We start from the raw sequence: 19,416 nt of genomic DNA on the forward strand, positions 1-19,416 counted from the left end.
AGGGACATCTGTAAAAAACATTACTTGGAAAACCCACTGATCATGAAATACTGAGTAGCATTTTTAGTCATTCCTCTTATTCTTGTGCATCCTGTTTTGCTTGAGGATTCAGTTTTATATAAAAAATTAGGATGTAGTCAAACTGAGCATAACTCTCAATTACTTCAGGACATCTTTGTTACAAAGGAGCAAATATCCATATAGGTGCTGTGTTTGTTTCATGGTACTTTTTCAATCCTGTTCGGAGTAAAAATTATTCTTGCTGTTGTGCAGTGAAATTTGTACATGTTCTTTAGAGATCCTATTCTCAGTCACTGACCCATTATCTGACATGTAGTACTTACAGATGTCTCATTTTGCTACTGCAAAATTCTGTGTTCCACTAAAAAAACCCAAATGCCAGTTTTTACAAGTTTAGTTAGAATGAAACTGGAGCTTTTAAAATAAATTATAGGTAAGTAGAATAGAAACAGTGTTCCTTGAACTGGATTGATATGTTTCCTGAGCACTACATGAAATATTGGATTTAATATCAAAGACAGACATAGTCTTGCTGACTTGTCCAAATGTGAGATAACTGTTCAGTTTCCAATCTCAGTAAATCAACCTCTAAAATAACTAGAAATTTGAAAATTACTGCAATTCTATTAATACTTTATTAACTGTACTGTAAAATCTCTGCATATATATGTGTGTGCCTAAACATTTCTGGTTTTAATACTTTGATGCTCATTGCAGCAGAACTGACAGTTCTAGAATGTGATGAAATTGTGCAAGTGTTGTTGTTTCTCAAACAACAGTGAATTTTAGAAATTTTACTTAACTCTCGCTTGTTTCAACTTTGACAATCTTGAAATCAGAATACTTGCTCTAGTTTTGTTAGCTCTCACTGTATCGGTTTAACTGTAGCATTTAGTTTCAGGGCCTAAGAGAGATAGAAATCTAGTTTTGGTGGTTACTCTTGTCTGCTGAAACAGAAAACAGAGGAGTAGAATTATATTTTATTTTACTGAATTTTAGGGGTATTCTTGACAGGTTCAAAATACCAAAAGAAACAGGAGTAGTGCTTTTATGTGATGAGGGCATCAGGTAGGATTATCATGTGAATAACTTTAGAGGAGTGTGTGTCTTGGAGTGTAGGGGTTGTGTGGTGGTGGTTATTGATGGAGAATGGAAAAGTGAGCAATGGTTTAAAAGTAACAAGTGGAAAGCAGTAGTGAATGGAGATGAGCAGGAGAAAGCTTCGTTCAGCATCTCATTGACCTAGGAGCTTGGTTTTGACCACATTCTATATGGTTGGAATGTTTTATTAACTAAGAACATACAGAATTTCTCTTTAATTAAAAAGGTGGGATTGCTTTTTTTTAAAAAAACCACAAAAACAAACAAGCAACAAACGGGTAGTCTGGGGAAAAAACTTGTTTGGAAGATAAGACACAACTGACACCACTGACAGCTGAAGAAATGCTTGAATAACAATATATTAGCAGCAGTATTCAATAAATAAAGTGGGTGTATTACTTCTTGTAGTATTTAAAATAGTATTTCTCTTTTCATCAGTTTTGATAATTGCAAGCTTTTCTCTTTGCTTTGAACAAATACCATGTTTTGGGATGAGTAGCTATTCTGTGGCACGTAATTCAGTGTGTGTAGGTGAAGTGGTACAATACCTGTTTTGAATTGTTCTGTCTGTCATCCACTGAATAATTTTTTGAGATTTGTCATTTCTAGGGAGCAAAACAGTGTTAATTTAAAAATAAATTAATAAAATAAAGACTTCCATATGGCTGACATAAAATTTGTATTTGCCTTCCCATCTTAATGAGCGTGCAATCTTAGTTCAGGTTTGGTTATTGCATCTGCAACCAGATTCAAGTTTGGTTCGTGAAACTGCAGACGAGGTGCTGATTTGGAGCTTGCTGAAATTTCCACTAAGAGCTGGTTTACTTTAGTCTTACTGTGTTTTAGTTGCTGTTTCAGTGATTGTTGCCTTCTTACATCTTACGCTTTGCAGGTTCAGAACAGCAAGCAAAGTGCTAGGTAACAAAATAGTGACGTGTCTTTCTTTCTTGCGTGCTAGTACCCCATCGAAAATGTAGGTACTTATTGTTTCTTTGGCATTAACTGTTCTACTTTGAAAGGTCCCTTTGGGACAGTTCTTAGATGTTATCTGCAGGGTATATGCGCAGGAAGGATAACAGTGTCTTGGGGCACAAATATACAAATAATATGATTCTGGCTAGTTTGGGTTTTTTTTAGCAATCTCAGAGACCAGGGTTCTGTAATTAAGTAATTCCTTTTGCCAATGTGTTTAAAAATGACAAAAAGACAGTCTATCCAGTATATGTGAGGAAAAGCTAATTCAACAGTGATCAACATATGTATCTACACAGAAAATACCTCAAAGTTGCATTTATGAATACCTGCCCCATACTGTCTTGTATTTCAGGTATCCAATTATGATGGAAGATATTTGAACCTACTATTATCATTGTTATTTTAACCAACTTGATGATAGGGTGGGATCCTCAGGAGTTACCAAACCTGGCCAAACTGTTTGGGTCAAAGTCACTGAGAGTTTCACTGTTGATTTTTGTGGGAGTCAGATTAAGTCACCTGCACAGTACTTTTGAAATCCCACCTCTAACTATTTCTGAGTTGAGTGTGTGATGATTTCCTCAGAGGGAGGGGTCCATCACCACAGCCTTCCAGAAACATCATACAAGTGACATGCATCAGTCAAAATACCAAATTCCAGTAACTTTAACCATCTCCTGTCTGAGAAGCTATATTAATAAAGCTGATAGCTGTTGCTGAGCATTTGTGGGCACAGTAGTGAAAAGTGTACCATGGGCTTTGCTGGAAGCTGTAAGTGGTGAAGACCTCCAGGATCAGGCTCTGGATGAGCCATTCAGTAACGTGTGGTCTCTCGTACGCTAGTTTCATGCTTGCTTGTGGTAGTGGGAACTAGCCAGCCATGACAAAAAAAGAACATTGTGGGTCTGAAAAGTTGTGCTGGTGCTACTTCTGCTTTTCAAGTGAACATGATCTGAAAGCCTCTCTGCACTCAGCCTCTGAGGAGCACTCTGCATGTGCCATAGCTTCTAAAATCTGTGGAACAGCTTGTGTCAGTGCATGCTGGAGAAGCAAACCTTCTGGCATATAGCATGCTCCAGAGTTAAACCATCTCCTGCCTTCAGTTTTCTTCCTGGTTTTTTCCCTTAGTGGTGCAGAATTAGTGGAGTTGTCTAGAGGTGTGGGGGAAAGAAAAGCATGTAAATTTACTTTCAGGTCACAGGCCCTCCTTCTACTGGAGTGACTCACTTGAAGTGATACTAGTGTCCAAGATAAACCTCTCAGATGTGTCATACTAGATGCTTATTATCGTAATTAATCTGTCACAATATAATGATCATATTCATCTTGGCAGCCTATCAATATATGTATTTCTGCTCCATTGTCTTTCTAAATGAATGTATCTGTGCAAGCTGTTGTGGATCAGCTTATGGCTGTGTAGCCATCCTGGTTGCCTCCAGCAGGCATCCCTTCTCTTCATACAAGGCAGGAGGAACTGTTTCTTGTTGATGCTCTTGCCTCCAGCAGCAAAGCTGCTTTGGTTTGCAAACTGTCTTCATTCTCGTTCTGTCTCCCCTCAGCTGCATTTTGCCATGCAGCTCTCACACAAAATGACACATGCTGTCACTGGCTTGGTGTTGTCCTGATGGTGCCTTCTTCCTTGTCAGATGCTGCCATGTCTTCATCTCCATGCTTGGCACTGTCTGTAGAGCCTTCCTTGCTCTGACTCTGCCTTCCCCAAACCAGAAGGCCATAAAGAGAAGCCACTCTCCTCTGGTTGTGGCATACTGGGCTGACCTGTCAGTGAAGAAGTCTAGTAAAGCATGGTGAGGTCAGGACAGGCTCCCAAATCTGTGTGGCTGTGAATAACACACTGGATGAAGGTGGACTGAAAAAGTGGCTGGTGCCATGTGTAAATGGTGAAGAGATAGGAGTGAGGTATCACCACATCCTTTCTGACATAGTGGTAAAGTTCATGCATCTTGCAGAGGATTAGCATGACGTGTCATGGTGCCAGGGGACAGGACCTTTGATAAAAGGGATTCATTCCTCTTTAGTGTAAGATGGCAAGTGAAGTAACAGTGCTTGTAGGGGAAATTAAATGGGTTTCTGAACCACCAAAGCAAAGGTGGTGTTGGAGAAGATGCTGCCTCAGGTAGCCACTAGAGTTGAGTGATGACATTTTCACACACCCCCACCCTAGTTGGCAAATGAAATGCCTGGTAGATGCATGCTGTGTTTCGCCTTGTTGGGAATAGATAAATGTGTGAATTTCCATGTGTGTTGTTGGACACATGGGATTATTACAGGGGTTTGCATTGTTACAAAAAGATAAACTAATGTACATTTTATGGTGGACCTTTTGCTGTGAATCCTTATCTTTACAAGTACATCTGAATAATTCATAACTGTGCTTCTGAGCTAAGTTGAAAGTCTCCCAGAGAGCAGTGTAGCTGTTGTGTGTCTGAGCTGCAACCTGTATTCTTGGAATTCCTATTTGAGAAGTTATACAAATAATGCTTGCAGAAGTGTTCTTTTTCTTAACAGCCATAAGAGCAAGCTTTGGAAAGAAAATTACAGTTAAAATGAGTGTTGACAATGCAAAGCAGTAGTGTGTGATTATAGTGTTGCTTTAAATATACTCAGTAACATTTTTAATGAATCAGAAATGGGTTAACTAACTTCCCTAATTGATCTTGTAACTTACAATTGCTGACTAAGAAAGTGAGGCTAACTTTGTGGAAGAAAAGCATGAGTTTTCCAAAATTCCTACCACAAACATGGTTCATCTCTGGAAAGCATTTTGTTTGGTTTATCAACTAGGTAAAGTTGGTAAACCAGGTTGTAGCATCTGTTCAGAGAAAAAGAAGGGCAGGAGAACATGCAACTTACTTTTAATAGAAATGTAAGAAAAATGAAAATTTAAAAAAGAGATTTACATGTGTTTAGTAAAGATGCTTATGTTTAAAAAAGCTTCCTGTTGGGCACTGGGATAAGCATGACTAAGCTATGTGCTGGTGTCTTAGCTACAAAGCAGATGTGAAAACTTTCAAAATCTGGCTGTGTAGAGATGATCTCTGCTTGTCTGAATAATGGTGTGCTTTCCTCAAAGTCAATAAAACTGCACCAATCTTGAGCAGGACGTGCATGGTGGTAGATAAATGTACTTAACTTGGATATTTTCTTCTCATTCCTTTTTGCTTCTTTACACAGGGACTGAAGTATCTGTGTATTCCTGCTGCTGACTCACCCTCGCAGAATTTGTAAGTTTTCTTTAAAAATAAATCACAAAACCCCAGAAATCCCTCAGGACCGTGATGCCTGTGTTACAATGAGCTGCAAGATCTGATTCTCATCTCTCACAAGCGTTACAGAAATGTGGGTTTTAATCTGTTCAGAAAACAGAGCAATACTTTATTCCAGCCACATAGATTCAGACCCTGCTTTTCATACGTAAGGGTTTGTAGGAGAGTCAATATGTAAACACCTTTCATTTGTTGCCTTAAACTTTAGGAATTCCCTAGTGAGTCTGCTCCTAATTATTCCCAGTTTATTCTAGCCATTGTTTTTTGTTAATATTTTTGCTTGGCTATTCTATTTTGTTAGCATTATCTTGATCTATTAACAAAATGAAAATATTGGAAAGAGGCATGCAGCCTGGTACTTCATGGGTTGAAATAAATTCCTCACAGTGGGTCTTCAAGATAAAGTCCCAGTGTGCAAACTACCCCTGCAACTATCTGCTCTGGACTTCTTGAACCTTCCTCAGAAGGCCCTGCTGCTTCTAGTGGTAGGCTGGCACAGCAGGGAGTTTCTGCCCTACAGCGAGTCTTGCCTTGAGGATAAATATGCTGAAACTAGGGTGTTTCAACCTCACTCTTTCTCATTTCATCTTCTCATCTGCTAACATTCCTGAAGTGCTAATTGACTTGCCCTTGGTTTTAATACTTTGAGCCATTGAGCATAGCAAGTATCTATTCCAAAGACAAATAAAAACAGGTATTTGTAAGAGAACTGGGATGGTGACCAATTCTTTCTTCTAGAGCTCACTGTTTATGTTGGAGAGAGGTATGCAGGGGTTTCAGCCACATCCTGCCACCAAGTTTTGTAGAGAAACAAATAGTTGAAAGAGGCTTGCAAGGTACGGAAGGAAATGCAGCGCTGCTTTTCTCTCACATCACAGCAATATTCCGGCTCATGCTTTCGGGGGATATTTTTAAAGTATGTGTTTCTCATACCCTAGAAGGATTCCAGTGTGGCATTTGATGTGTGGTGATTTGCCTTTTCATTCTGCATTTCTGTTGTGATTTTGGGGCGGGGGGGGGAACAGATACACCACACACATGCACCACCCCAACCCACAACAAAAACACCCCAAACCCCTAAGCTTCAAGACAAGTAGGCAATCAGAAGGCAGACAGCTAACTGTCTTTGTCATGGACAACTTCTGTGGCCTTAATACTTAAACAGAAACAAATACATGTAGAAAAAATCCTTTTGGGAAGGAAAAAAAAAAAGATTACTGGGAAACATTCACGTATGTTAATTGTTTATTGGTATTCTGAGATCTGTAGCTTTTTCTCTCAACATTTTGCAGATCTGCTTCCTTTCTTAATAGACATCTGGATCAATTGGGAATGGAAATAGAAAGGATGGCATTTGTGATGAGTGTTAATCAATGTACAATTCAGCCCCTTCCTTACTGTTAAATATCAAGGAGTTATACTGAAAAACCACCTCCTGTACTTGAGCTGTCTGGCGCAATACCAAAACTTTTAAAGCTTCAGTAAGAAGATACAACATTTGCATGAGTATTGTTTCTGTTATGCTGCAGGCATCTAAAATAACTTGCTTTGGTATCAGGTGGTTGCAAGCAAACATCATTACTTCTAATACTGATACATTTTATCACTTAAAATAAAACTTGATGAGTAACTGATTTTTCTTTTTTGCTTTGTACAGTTCAGATCTTCAAGTAAAATCAAGTCATGATGCTTGCAAATAGTGATGTTGCTTCCTTTGCACATACAATCTTATAAAAGCAGTTTGTGAGGATTTGGCACAGTCTTATCTAGGAGGGGTTAACGTTACTGCCTGTGCCCTCAGCAGAGGGAGGCATAGCTGGGGAACAGGAAAGGGATTTGATACCTCTACAACATCTTTGTCAACCTGTCTTTCATAAGACACATTCTGGTATTGTCAGAGAAGAGAGGAGAAAAAAAAAAAAAAGCAGCATCGTGCATTGCAAGTCCTTGTGTTTTCTTAGCCATAGTTGTCAGCCACAATTGACCAGATACACACTGCAGCCTTGTCTGTTTCTCCCAACAGCAGGTTTGTCAAGAGCTTTGCTTCTACTTTGCAACTGAAGGCAGGTTGATAAGTTCCAACTGAAAGCCTTTACCCAGGGAGTTTTGGGACTGTGAGCTCTTTGTTCACTTGAGCTCAGTTTTTCTGAGGAAACTTCTGGTTTTTATGTGTGTGTTGCAAATGCGCTCCTAGTAAGCTTGTTTAGTGGAGCTCCCTTCCTCAGAGGAATGAATTTCCAGGGAAATACACCAGGGATTCCCCAGTTTACATGTGGACGTTCACTAAAGCATCTCAAAAGTCTGCTTCTACTCCTGTGTTCTGCCCCTAGCAAACAGAAGAATCAAGCTGTTGCTTTTGAGACTCAAGATGCTTCCTGGGTGGTTAATGAGTGTTTTCCCTGGATTGTGAGAATTTTACCTTGGATCATTGACTTCTCCAGAAATGCCATATCCTATAGAACGTGTTGCTAAAACATTAATTCTATAGAAATCATCTTCCCTTTCTGTCCTGTTCCAGCTAGTTGTTTTAGACTATGTGTTTCTAAGGAACTAACCTCCAACAGACAGGCTGTTAGTGGTGATAACACAGAAACCAGATAATCTATTAAAAAAAGAAATGTTGGTGGATCTTTGTTGCATTTACATTGCCAAAGGAAAGGAACATCAAGATGATTCTTTCTGTCTGATCTGAACGCTTTCTTTTTAACCTTTATAATATTCCTAGAAGTCTGACTAGCAACATTACCTTCAGCCTAGTTTTGGGTTATTCAGCTTGCTAATGCATGATTTAGACAACTTTTACAACATACTGGTAAAGGCACTGTGCTGGTTCTTCCCGTGGTGTTTTCCCTGTGAAGATGATGCAGTTCAGGACCCAGCTTTAATGTGGGAGATGTGAAAGCCAGATATCATGTGATAAATTGTCTTGAAGTAACTGTTCAGTCCAACAAAGAGGCTGCAAATCAACACATTTGTCAAGTGCTTTCCTGTTGCAGATGGTAATCAACTGTTTTGAGGTTAATGTAAGACTTGCCATTCTTCTGGGTGTCTGGCACTTGCCACACAGCTAACTGGTCCTTGGTCCTATTTTTTGTATAAATATGTTTAGTTAGTTTGTTAGTTTATTAGTTTAGGCAACTGTGCCTGTTGGAGCCAGCAGAGACCCTGATACCATACAGTTGTGGAGGAGTATGTTTCTCCTTTCCTCTCAAGGTGAGGAGGAGGGGCCATGGTTCTGCAGAGCAGCACTAATTCTAAGCTTGGCAATTTCTCTTCTCATTTTAATGAATAACTGTAAACATTTACACTTGACAGTGGTTCTGCAGACAGTGTCAGCAATAAGGAAGGTTGAATAAAACTGAGAGGATGGAGTTCACTGCTAGCTCTATTTAGGACCTTTCAAAGGTGTTATGTTCATTTGCAGATATTTTCAAACCAAAGCGTTGAAGTGTTTAACTAAAAATTGTGCTAGACCACTGAAGTGAATTCACTTGGAGCTGCACTGTGGGTCTGATTTTCTAGAGAGAAAGCAAGATGTCTGTGTGAGAAGATTGGGATGTTGACCCTAACCAAATTTCATCTCACTGAATCTGTTCAATCTCAGAGAAGTGCTTCTTCATTGTGCAATAGCAACACCTCTTGCACACATAGCCCAACAGCTCATTTATCCTCCGAGTTCATTTATGTGAAGCTGCTTGTGCCCCCCAGGCAGAGCTGGTTGCCATGATTTGTTAGAACTCAGCCATGGAAAATGTTTTGGAGTGGTAGTCTGAGTAGAAATGCAATTGTGTTTTCATGTTGTACCCAGCAATACAAGAACTTACTTGGAAAAGGAGTCCTGGGCTTTGGGTTCTTTCTTTTTAGATATTTCAGCTTAGATGGCATTATTTTTGTAAGTTCCACAGGCACTGTCATTCTGTTGCATCACTGTTGTCCTCCTCCACATCTTGAGTGTTTATAGTATCAGCAGCTGCACTGTTGGGCAGGAAGGGAAGCTTCCTTTTGTGTGGGTATTCCTGATTTTTTTGTGGCTGCTCGTGCTGGGCTGAGGTTTTTTTTCTTTCACCCTTGTGGTATAATATTCACCCTGAGAGGGGAAACATCTTGAATACAGGACGTTGTGTTTCATGGGTGCTGAGTGCAGTGTGCTTTCAGGTTTGCCTTTGCCAATAAGCCTGGTTCTTACTGCCCATGAAGAACCTCTTTGTCTATGTGTTGGCACACATTTCTTACTGCTTGTGAGCTTAAATAGCAAGAACATTCAGAGGCCAGAGTGAACTCCAGATCTGTTGAACTAAGAGGTGCTGCTGGCACTCGTGATAAGCTGCAGGCAGCCCCAAAGGCTTTGTAGTCTGAATGGCAGAGGCTGGGTAGGCAACTTGAGACTGGGATGCAAAGAGGTGATGCTGCATATTTACTGAGATGATGGCAGCTGCCCAATTACTTTCCTTCAGACTTGCCCCACTTAAAATGAAGAGGCATGTGTAAATGATAATAAGAGTACAAACCTTTAAGGCTTGTAAACTTCTCCACGTTTTCTCCTCCACAGCTTTAAAAAAGGTAGGCTTTAGGCAGGGGTTGGCTTCACACCCTGAATAAGGGTGGTCTGAGGGGAGGAGACTGGAAGGAGCTGAAGAAGCCAGCACTTGAATTGAGATTTTTTTCATAGCAGAGACAAAAGGTCCCCCTGAGAGATTCCATATTGCAAAGAAGAAGGTCATAGTATTTCTCTGTGTCTCAGTACATGGTTTGAAGGAGGAGGTGAAGTCAAAAGTTAGGCATCAGTTTTGGTAGCGGGTAGTGGGTGCCCCTCTGTGAGGGACAGTGTACCTTTAGAAGTGTTCCTGTGGGTTGTGCTGTGTTTCATCTGACATCTGAGCGTATGCAAGGACAGGTGAGGTCTGGTTCCTAGTTTAGAGAGGAGTAAAACACAAACTGAAATACAGATTTGACAGGCATCAGAATAAAGTGTTTATTAATGTTTATCACACTGTAGTGCCTAAGATACCAGTTTCTGCTTCAAGAAGGATAGAGGATAACTATGCTTTGTGTTCCAGTGGCAGACACTAACTTTTACCACATAAGACCTGTATTCAGTTCTAAATTCTAGAAACAGTGTTAAGTGAGCTTTCGGATACATTTCTCTCTTTCTAAGTAGTGATTTTACTAAATAGAGCACTTTCTTTATTTCCCTTCTACTTCTGTTTTCAGGGCAAGGCATTTCAGAGAGAGCATCAAATTTATCCATGAGTGCCGGCTTGCAGGTGAAGGCTGTCTAGTCCATTGGTATGTATATCACTTGCTAGAAAAAATTGTCAAGGGTTTCTCTACCTTGATTTGGATGTTCATCATTTCAATGATAAGTTAGTGTACATGTCCTTTTTATAGCAAAATCCTCTTGAACTGAAATGCCCCCTTTATTTGAATAAACCCAGAAGATTTTACAAAGGCTACTAAAGCTCAGCCTAGGACTTTAAGTCACTAGAGTGGGCACTGCCTGCAGATAAAAGGAGCCCAAGAGATTATTCTTGGCCTTCTTTTCTCATCAAACCTTTTTGTAGGATTGATTTGACTGGAGATGCATTGACTAGAGATGTATTATTTATTTCCCATTATTTTAATCACTGTAGTTCTAAATGTAATTTCCATAATCGTAATGATTAATTTCTCAAACAGCTATTTTCTTTAAACTGCTGAAGCATTCAAATGTTGTATTTGTTAGTAACAAGTCTCTGATTGGAGAGATGCTACTGTGACTGTAGGCAATAGAAAAGGAAATCCCACCCTGGATTTTGTCTTGCTCTCTGCTATTGATTGTAGCCTCTGTAGTCTTTGTGCTGTATGTCCAAGTGGCATATCTGAGTCTATATCTGGAATCAGAATCATCTCATGATTTGAACACTGGACTTGTACACAGGCCCTGAGCATAAATCCTCAGTTTGCTACTGACTAATGATAGGGCTGTACACGACTTACTTGGTCAACCTCCATACATGTAAAACAGGGATAATTAGTCTGAATGCTGACAGTTTTAGAAAATGTATATTTAAATTTGTGAAGCATTTCAAAGGCACAAAATATTCTCAAACTGCCAAGTAAAAAAGTCTAGTACAAATGTAACTCAAACACATTCTTTATACTCAAAATTACAATAGTTGAGAATTTTTTTGTTTTTGTTGCTCTTCAACCAGTAATAGTGAATGATTCTGACTTTATTCCAGTGTTTCATGTGGGGAAACGGGAGTCCTGAAAATTGGACTTTCACGGTGCATGGATAGCAGAAAGAGGAAAAGAACTCAAGTAACCAGATGCGTACTTTAACAGTTCAGTTAAACTTCATTTTGGCCCCATAAAATTAAAGCCTTCATTCATGGTGTAGAGGGAATAGTCTTACTTCATTGCTCTGATCTATACGAGCAGAAGGAAGTGGTTGATTTATTAAAAACTAAATCTAACTTGGAATGTGTGCACTGTCCCCTGGTTTTGTGAAGTTTTAAAACTTACTTCTTCCTTTCTGGTCTCTTAGAATGCACTTTCTTGATCTTGTCATACATTTGTTCTGATGCTATTGAAAAAGTAGCACTAAAATCTTTAACTCCACTTATGTAATATTAATTGCTGGTGGCAAGCAACACAGCAGCCTGCTGTGATGTTGGGAAGTGATGCTTTTAACTGTGATCAGTGGAGTACAGCCCTACTTCAATTTAGTGCACCTCCTTTTTCATGCAGCCTTGCAGGTGTCTCCAGGAGCGTAACATTGGTGGTTGCCTACATCATGACCATCACAGACTTTGGTTGGGAAGATGCACTGTCTGTTGTCCGCGCAGCGAGATCCTGTGCCAATCCTAACATGGGCTTCCAGAGGCAGCTACAGGACTTTGAAAAACATGATGTTGATCAGGTAAATGAACTACAGACAAATAAGCTGTGAAACGCAACCCAAGTCTCATCTCATGGGCTACTGCTTATTATTTTGAGGCCTGGATGGTTATCTGCCTGCCTGGTTTTGCTTTGAGGGATTGCCTTCTTGGCCAGGACTGCTCCACTGGGGAGGTGTGAATAGAAGTGAAGGTATCAGGGAATGCTGGATGGAAGAAGAGACAAAACACAGCACCTAGACAAACCTCTTGCCCAGTTGTGTTCTCAATCCAGTGATTGGTTTTTGGCTGCCAAGACACAAGACTGACACTTCTAGAGGTGAAAAAGCTGAAGAGTGGCTCAGAATGCAGCAGAAAGACCAACCTACAAGTACCAGTTACATAAAAATAGTGTGTTTCCCACCAACACGTTAATTTGGAATAGTAAGAAGAAAAGAAATAATAATCAGAAATCTTTGCTATTCAGGAGTTAAACTAGGTTCTCATTATGACTTAGGCCTTATGTTTCCCCCCCCCTTTTGTGGCTGAGACTTAATACATTTTTTGATGTGTAGAACAGTCTCAAATCTGACCCTTTTTTCTTCTTAACCTTTGAAGGCTTTGTAGGACTAGGAGAACTGAGGGACCAGTAAGACTGCAAAGTGGTTTTCATAAAACAAAAAAGAGTTTCTCACCCCGAAAAAGAACCATCCCACGCAAAAGACCTGCTCCCCGTGGGTGATTGGTGACTTCCCCTTATGTTAACAACCTACTCTGGCAGTCCCCTCTGTTTTCCATTGCTCAGCATGTTGCCATTCTCTGGGCCTTTGTACCTATTGGGTTTATTAAAAAATAAATAACAACAACAGTAGCAAACCAAAATTGGAAAACAAAGTACATAAGGCAAAGGATGTTGTTTTTTGTTTGTTTGCTGTTTGTTTGTTTGTTTGTTTAATTCCATCCCTGTCATTCTGCTGCAGAAAGCTCAGAGTTCAGAAATTACCATTTGTTTTGCATGATGCAGCCTGCAACTGTAAATATTTGCTTTTTTTTAATATTTAACTGAATGTTTCCTGGATCGTTTGGAACTGGTGTCAATGGTAGAATAACTGATTTTTAAGAGACAAAAGTCAGTGGGGGACTTTCCAGACTTGTCTCCTTCCTCCCTTACAGTCATTTCTATTCTAATTGGTCTGGGCTAACAGCAATGACAATTAAGGCTATATGCAAATAGCCTGATAAAGACAGTAACGTCTCTCTTTTTTCATCCACCATGGACTGCATATTCTGCCTTTTTTCCCTGAGGGGGAGGCAGTAGGTTGCAAAAAGAAATATCCACCTGTCGTCACTGGCTGGGCTGTAGTTTCCTACTGTCTCTCAACAGCAACCACATCCTTAGCAGGTGTCTGTTTACACACCTGATTTCCGTGGAGCAATGCCACCTGCCAAGGGCATGAATATTTTTCAGATTTCAGCAGCATGAGTGTTTTGCTGTGCCACTATGGGGTAGTATCCTGTAGGGTTTCTGGAACGGGGTCCTTTAGATCTTGTTCTTACGGGAAGGGGCTTAGTCACCTAGGTCACAACATGGTTTGCAACAATTCCAAACTTCCACGTGGTAGCCTGAGGCTTCAGGTTTGACTCAGGACCTTATGATATTTTAGGAATGGGAGAGTAACTGTGTTGAGGTCTTGTCTTCCAGTGTGCTAATAAATGATCTTTATCAATAAAGCTGTCCATGAGCCACAAGCAGAACAAAGCTATGAAAGTTAAGGCTTAAGAAATGAATATTCTCACCACTAGGACAGAACAGTTCAGTGTCTACTTGCTGCTATTGCAGAAAAGAACAAGATTGTCAGGAATGACTTAAGTGAACTCAAATTCCTCAACTGGCAAAAAATGACAGAAAAGGATGTGATAAAGATCTATAAAGTTGAGTGGAATAGAGAAAGTGAACAGGTGTGATTTCCATCCTTCCCTGTAATGTGACACAGAGCTATAAGTTGGCAGCTCCCAATCAAGGAAAAGGAGAGGTTTTTATACAATATGTACTTGGGGAGCTTGTTGGCATCCAGATATTCTATGGTAAAAAATTGTGGATTCAAAAAGTGATCTCATGGCAGAAAAAAGTACTTTTTTGCTGTTAAACACAAAGATACTGCCTCAGCCTTTGAAAGTACTTAAGCTGAAAATTGCTGGAAGGTGAGGAAATTACCAGGAAAAAGGTCCCAGCATTATTGCCCTGCCATTGCCTGATTCTTTCTTTGGCGTTCACATCTGGCTACTCTCATACCAAGATACAGAGCTGGACTGACCTTTGACTGGACATGCTATGTCTGTTACCATGTACTATAATCAGTCATACGTGTCAGTAATAAATAGGGTCCTCTTCTATAGCTTTTAAAGCTTCTGCACTTTTTCTTCCTAGAAGGTACCTTTCTTGATATCTACAGTACATTTTTTACTACTTGCTTTTGTGGGTTCAGGATAAAAAAACCCAAAACCTGTAGGAGTGGTTCACTTTCTGATCTTCAACCTTCTTGCAGCTTATTGAGACTTGGGCAAGTTGGCTGATCATATTAGCTTCCACACTAATTTAGCTTAATGTTTGTCTATGCAACAGGAGGAGGGTCCTTTTAGCTCCAGGATGTCCTTGCTCAGTGGGTATCCCTTACTCCGTATTACTCCAGACAACCAAGCTGTTATGTATGTGTCTTTTTTTAGGGAATGTAAGGGATTTTGGTGATTTCAAATGTGTGTTCCTGTGTCTATGTATTCTGTGCTGCTATTGAAGGACATGCAATATTTGGAGTGCTTTTCTTTAAACCGTTTGTCTTCTTAAAGGAATGTTAACTTCTACATTAGTCTGATGTTGTTATTTCATCCTGTTGTATATGTACGTTCACTTTCTGCAGTTCAGGCAGTGGCTGAAAGAAGAATATGGGCAAAACTCTTCTCAGGATCTGCAAGAAGCCAAAAATCTTCTGAGCAAATATAAAGAGCAGGCAGAATTGCAGCAGAGTACCGGAGGAAGACAGTGGAATAACAACTTCTCATCTGTGCCATCTCTCTCATACAGCAACTACACAACAGAGACCTAATCGTAGGAGGCTGATTAATTTTTTTTTTCTTTCTACCTTTGAAAAACACCTTGACATAATTTCCATCCCATCTTGAAAACACTCAGCAGTAATCATGCAAACAGTTGATTTGTAGAAAGCTTCTTGATGAAAATACTACATTATGTATGTGTGTATGAGTGTGTTTGACAGAGTTTTACAATTTGGGCAGGATCAAGTTCTCTGTATGCCCAGAGACATGGTCCACTTCCTGTGGCTGAGCCAGTCAGCCAGCCACAGCTATTATCCCCTGTGCCCACATTGCCTGGCATTTGCTGTGAGGTTAGCTCAACGCCTTTCATTGTAGGCTAGCAAAGGGCTCTCAGAGATGAAGTCCGGTGATCCGAGCTGTGGCAGTTTGACACCTCTGCAGTATTGATGTGGCAAAGATGGTATTTCACCTGAAGAAGGGAATTCAGGTCTGTGTCTCTGCTGCTCCTCTTCACAGTCCCTCAGCAAGTAAAACTGGAGAGGTGGGATTGAATTTGAATGGTAGGCTGCAAACTGGAGCAGTTGAGACATGGGTACATGTACCTTTCTGCCAACAGTAGCATCTAGGAGAGATGTGGGACAGACAGCTCTGAGTAATAACATCTTCAGCTGCCACGGTTGTACTTGCTTCGGTGCACGTGAGACAGAGCTGTTGGTAGAACTGCCACAGACCAAAAGCACCGAGACTGTCACCACAGCTCAGCTGATGTGCAGTGATTTAAGTCGTGGTCCCTTGATTGTGCATCTAGTCTTCCAACATAAGCTTCTCTGGAGAATAGTTTATCAGGTCTCCAGTGCCACTGAACTTCATTCCCTATGGAACACGTGCCTCTTCAACATGCGCACATGATAACGTGTCTCCAAAGAGTGGGCTCGGTGTGAGTGCAAGCACCTGTTTCTTTGCTTGTGCTGTGGTTTGCTCTTTGACTTCAGCTACCTCAGAAATGCTGTTCTTGTCATTGTGGTCGTAAATGCAACTTTAAAAAATGGCCTTGTGTAATCTTAATCTGACATTGAGTGAAGTAGGTGTGTGTGTGTGCGCGCGTGAGTGTGTGTTCATGTATATTTCACAAATGTCTGCATTTGAGTTTACTGTTTTCTTTCAGAATTGCCCATATTTCTCACTGTTTTAAAAGTTGAGTTGTTTGAATTTGACTTTCTGCCTTTTAAAAGCCTCTATTTATTTTGCTGTGATCAGATTTGTAGGAATGCATTTGTAAAATATATTTTAAACTACTTTAAAACTAGGGCCAGACTCTGTTCTTGGTAACATTGTGTTTTTCTGGAACGGAGCCATTGCTGGGCTCGAGTGTATTCTAAGAGTGTAACTTCAGATGTGTCACCAGGGATGCTGGGCAGTGTATTGATTTCTGAGAGTGTAATGGGGGGTGGCACTGATGCAGAGATCATGATTTCTTCTCTTTGATGGTGGAAGGCCTGTTTTTCTTGAAAATTGCAGTGAATAAAAAATACCTCCCAAACAGCCAGGATAGAAAAACAAAAACAACCCCCGCATTTGTTTAAATGTGATGTATATCATGCTACAAGCTGAGTACTGAGCAAGAAGCAGTTCACATACTAAATAGACTGTTGCCTCCTCTTTCGGTTTTTTTGGTACTGTGACCTTCTATCCCTTCACAAATTTCCTTTTCATGTGACTTCCTGCTTGCTTTGGGTGGCAGTGAATTCGTTGGATGGGAGCAAGGCTTTTGGGGTCAAGTAAACTCTGGCTGTTAAATATCTGTTGTTAGGTATCTTCAAAAAATGTATGTTAAGGCTTTTGAAATACAGATCTTAAGTATCAATAATTGCCAAAAGGAAAAAAGGGAATGGGGTGGAACTGGCCTGACCATTTCATCTTAGTCCAAGCCTGCATCAGGGTTTTGTTGCACTAAGTGCTTTAAGTGTACTGAACACAGTGAGAGCAGGATAACCATATCTGTGTTGCAGTAAGGGATGCTGTTGGATTTGGGAAAAGTGCTGGAACTGACTTGGTTTTCAAGCTTGTAGCTAAGTGAACCACTACCTGTTTGTTATGTCCAACTACTGCTCTGTGTTTGCCTGGTAAGAGAAGCATTTAGCTCTTCTTGAAGATGTTGATCTGCAAATAATTGGCTTTTCAGGAATTCCAGCACATCAGTGCCCTCCTTGGCAATCTTCTCTGTGCTCTGAGGTCAGATGTGGGAACTGGAAAATACTTTCCTCGGTAACAGGGTCTGACATATGTTGAGGATGCTGCTCCATTTCTTCAATCCTCTACTCATAATAGGGTATATAGTGCGACTTCAGCCTGTCCCACCTGTGCTCTTGCAGGTATCCAGGCAGTCCGTCCTGTAGCTGACAGCCAACACTAGCTATCCCATAACACTGCTGGCGCTCCCGTCCTTGCAGTAGTAACCCTGCAAGCACTGGAAAGTTGGCAATTCCTTTTTTCTGTTCTGACAAATTCAAAGCAGAACAGGAACATCTGTTAATGTTGTGTGTCTAAGATTATTCCGTACTGGAATTTTTGGTAGTTTGGCTGTCCGCAAGGAGTCAGTCCCAGATATAGGATTTTTTGGTTGTTTTTTTTAGAAGTGACTTTGGCTTTAGGACCATATAGTCACATTGATGTGCATTTATGCTGCAGCTTGAAAGCAGATACAGGGTAAAGCAGGAAGACAGAGGGAGTGCCATATTGTCAGCAAGTGAAAGTGCTTCTCTCTTTTTAAAAAGACAAAAGAGGTTATTTTCTGTGGTCTCTTCTACATCTTTAGTGGTCTTGTGTGTTACTGCATTTAAGAGTGGTAAAAGAGCAACAGCAGTGTAAGAAAACTTGGATCTGGTTTCGCCATGTAGGGAGCAGAATAATAGTTTACTCCTTCATTACCATGAGGTGCAGAAGAGAGAGGAGCTACAGTTCCCACCTTTGGCCTTTTTAGAAAGGGAGAGGAGCTAACACAGACTGAGAACATGACATGATTTGTCTTCCAGCCAGCCTTTCAGTGGCAGTTTGTAGGACTTTCTAGCTATTTGGAACATGACTAGACCCTCGTCCACCTCTTAGTAGTTGGCATTTACAGTGTAGACAATGCATTCAGTTGTTTTGTTTCTGTACTTCAAAACGCCGTCCTCATTTTGGTGTTCACTGGAAAATGTATAAAGTTTATAACACTGTATTGGATATCCAGATTTGAAATATGTAATAGATTTTATTTGGCTAAACTCAATATCCATGTGTGATTATAAGCAGATGTTTAGTGTTATACAATGTAGGTAATGGGTAAATGCAGTAGTATTTATTACCCTGATTTTTAACCTGGAAAGAGTTGCTTCCTTACATTTTGTGGCTGGGTGGGAAGATATGGCAAATCACATCTCTGTTTTTTAAAAAGGACAGTAATAACACTGGTTGCTATAATGGCCACTGCCTGTAAAGAAGTCAGTGAAAAATTATAGTCATTACTTCAGCTAGTTTGAAAACTCTAAACCCAGTAAGCTTCTTGATTCTCTGTCTTCCTCTTCCTGGGCATCTTAGCGAAGCCTTGATTGCTTTTTCCAAATGTTTGTATTTAATACGTTCTACAGTTTTTTTATAAATAAAAGTAAATGTTAACACCTGATCTGCTTGTGTATTTCTTGACATAAATATAATCTCTGGAAGGTTTCTACGCACTGTTTATCCCCGCAGATACAGTAAGAGTACAAGACAAACTCTTTCTGGTATTTATATTACTTTCTTCTCCTGCACACAGACTTCTTCAGACTTCCCCTCTCTTCACCCAGTTATTCCAGGTAAGTTCAAGAATCTGCAGAACAAGCATCTTTTGAGGGTAGTGCCACAAAAGGATGTTGCACTTTACTCTCTTACTTATCATTGCTGGCCCATCATTACAACAGTGCATGTGGTGAATCCAAATTTGTTGTTCTTTTGAAATACCTTCTTTTCCTTAGGACACTGCTTTAGGGCTTAATTAGCTGCTAAACTGAAATGATTTACAGACTGTCAAGACTCAAGGCTTTCAGTAGTGGTTTGTCAGAGGATGCTGATGTAAGTAGCAGATGATGATTCTCAGGGAAAAAAAAACC

General features: G+C 40.2%; 1 protein-coding gene across 1 annotated transcript in view; it reads left to right on the forward strand.

Annotated features, from left to right (window-relative positions):
- Positions 1-18,950, forward strand: part of DUSP22 (dual specificity phosphatase 22) — a 42,840-nt gene extending 23,890 nt beyond the window's left edge. The window contains exons 4-7 of the mRNA XM_051610582.1: positions 5,290-5,339; positions 10,593-10,667; positions 12,111-12,282; positions 15,154-18,950. Coding sequence (XP_051466542.1) covers positions 5,290-5,339; positions 10,593-10,667; positions 12,111-12,282; positions 15,154-15,339 — 483 coding nt within the window. The 3' untranslated portion in view covers positions 15,340-18,950. The remainder of the gene's footprint in view (positions 1-5,289; positions 5,340-10,592; positions 10,668-12,110; positions 12,283-15,153) is intronic.
- The last annotated feature ends 466 nt before the right edge of the window (positions 18,951-19,416 follow it).

The sequence above is a fragment of the Apus apus genome, chromosome 2 (assembly GCF_020740795.1).
Source record: "Apus apus isolate bApuApu2 chromosome 2, bApuApu2.pri.cur, whole genome shotgun sequence".
NCBI lineage: Eukaryota > Metazoa > Chordata > Aves > Apodiformes > Apodidae > Apus > Apus apus.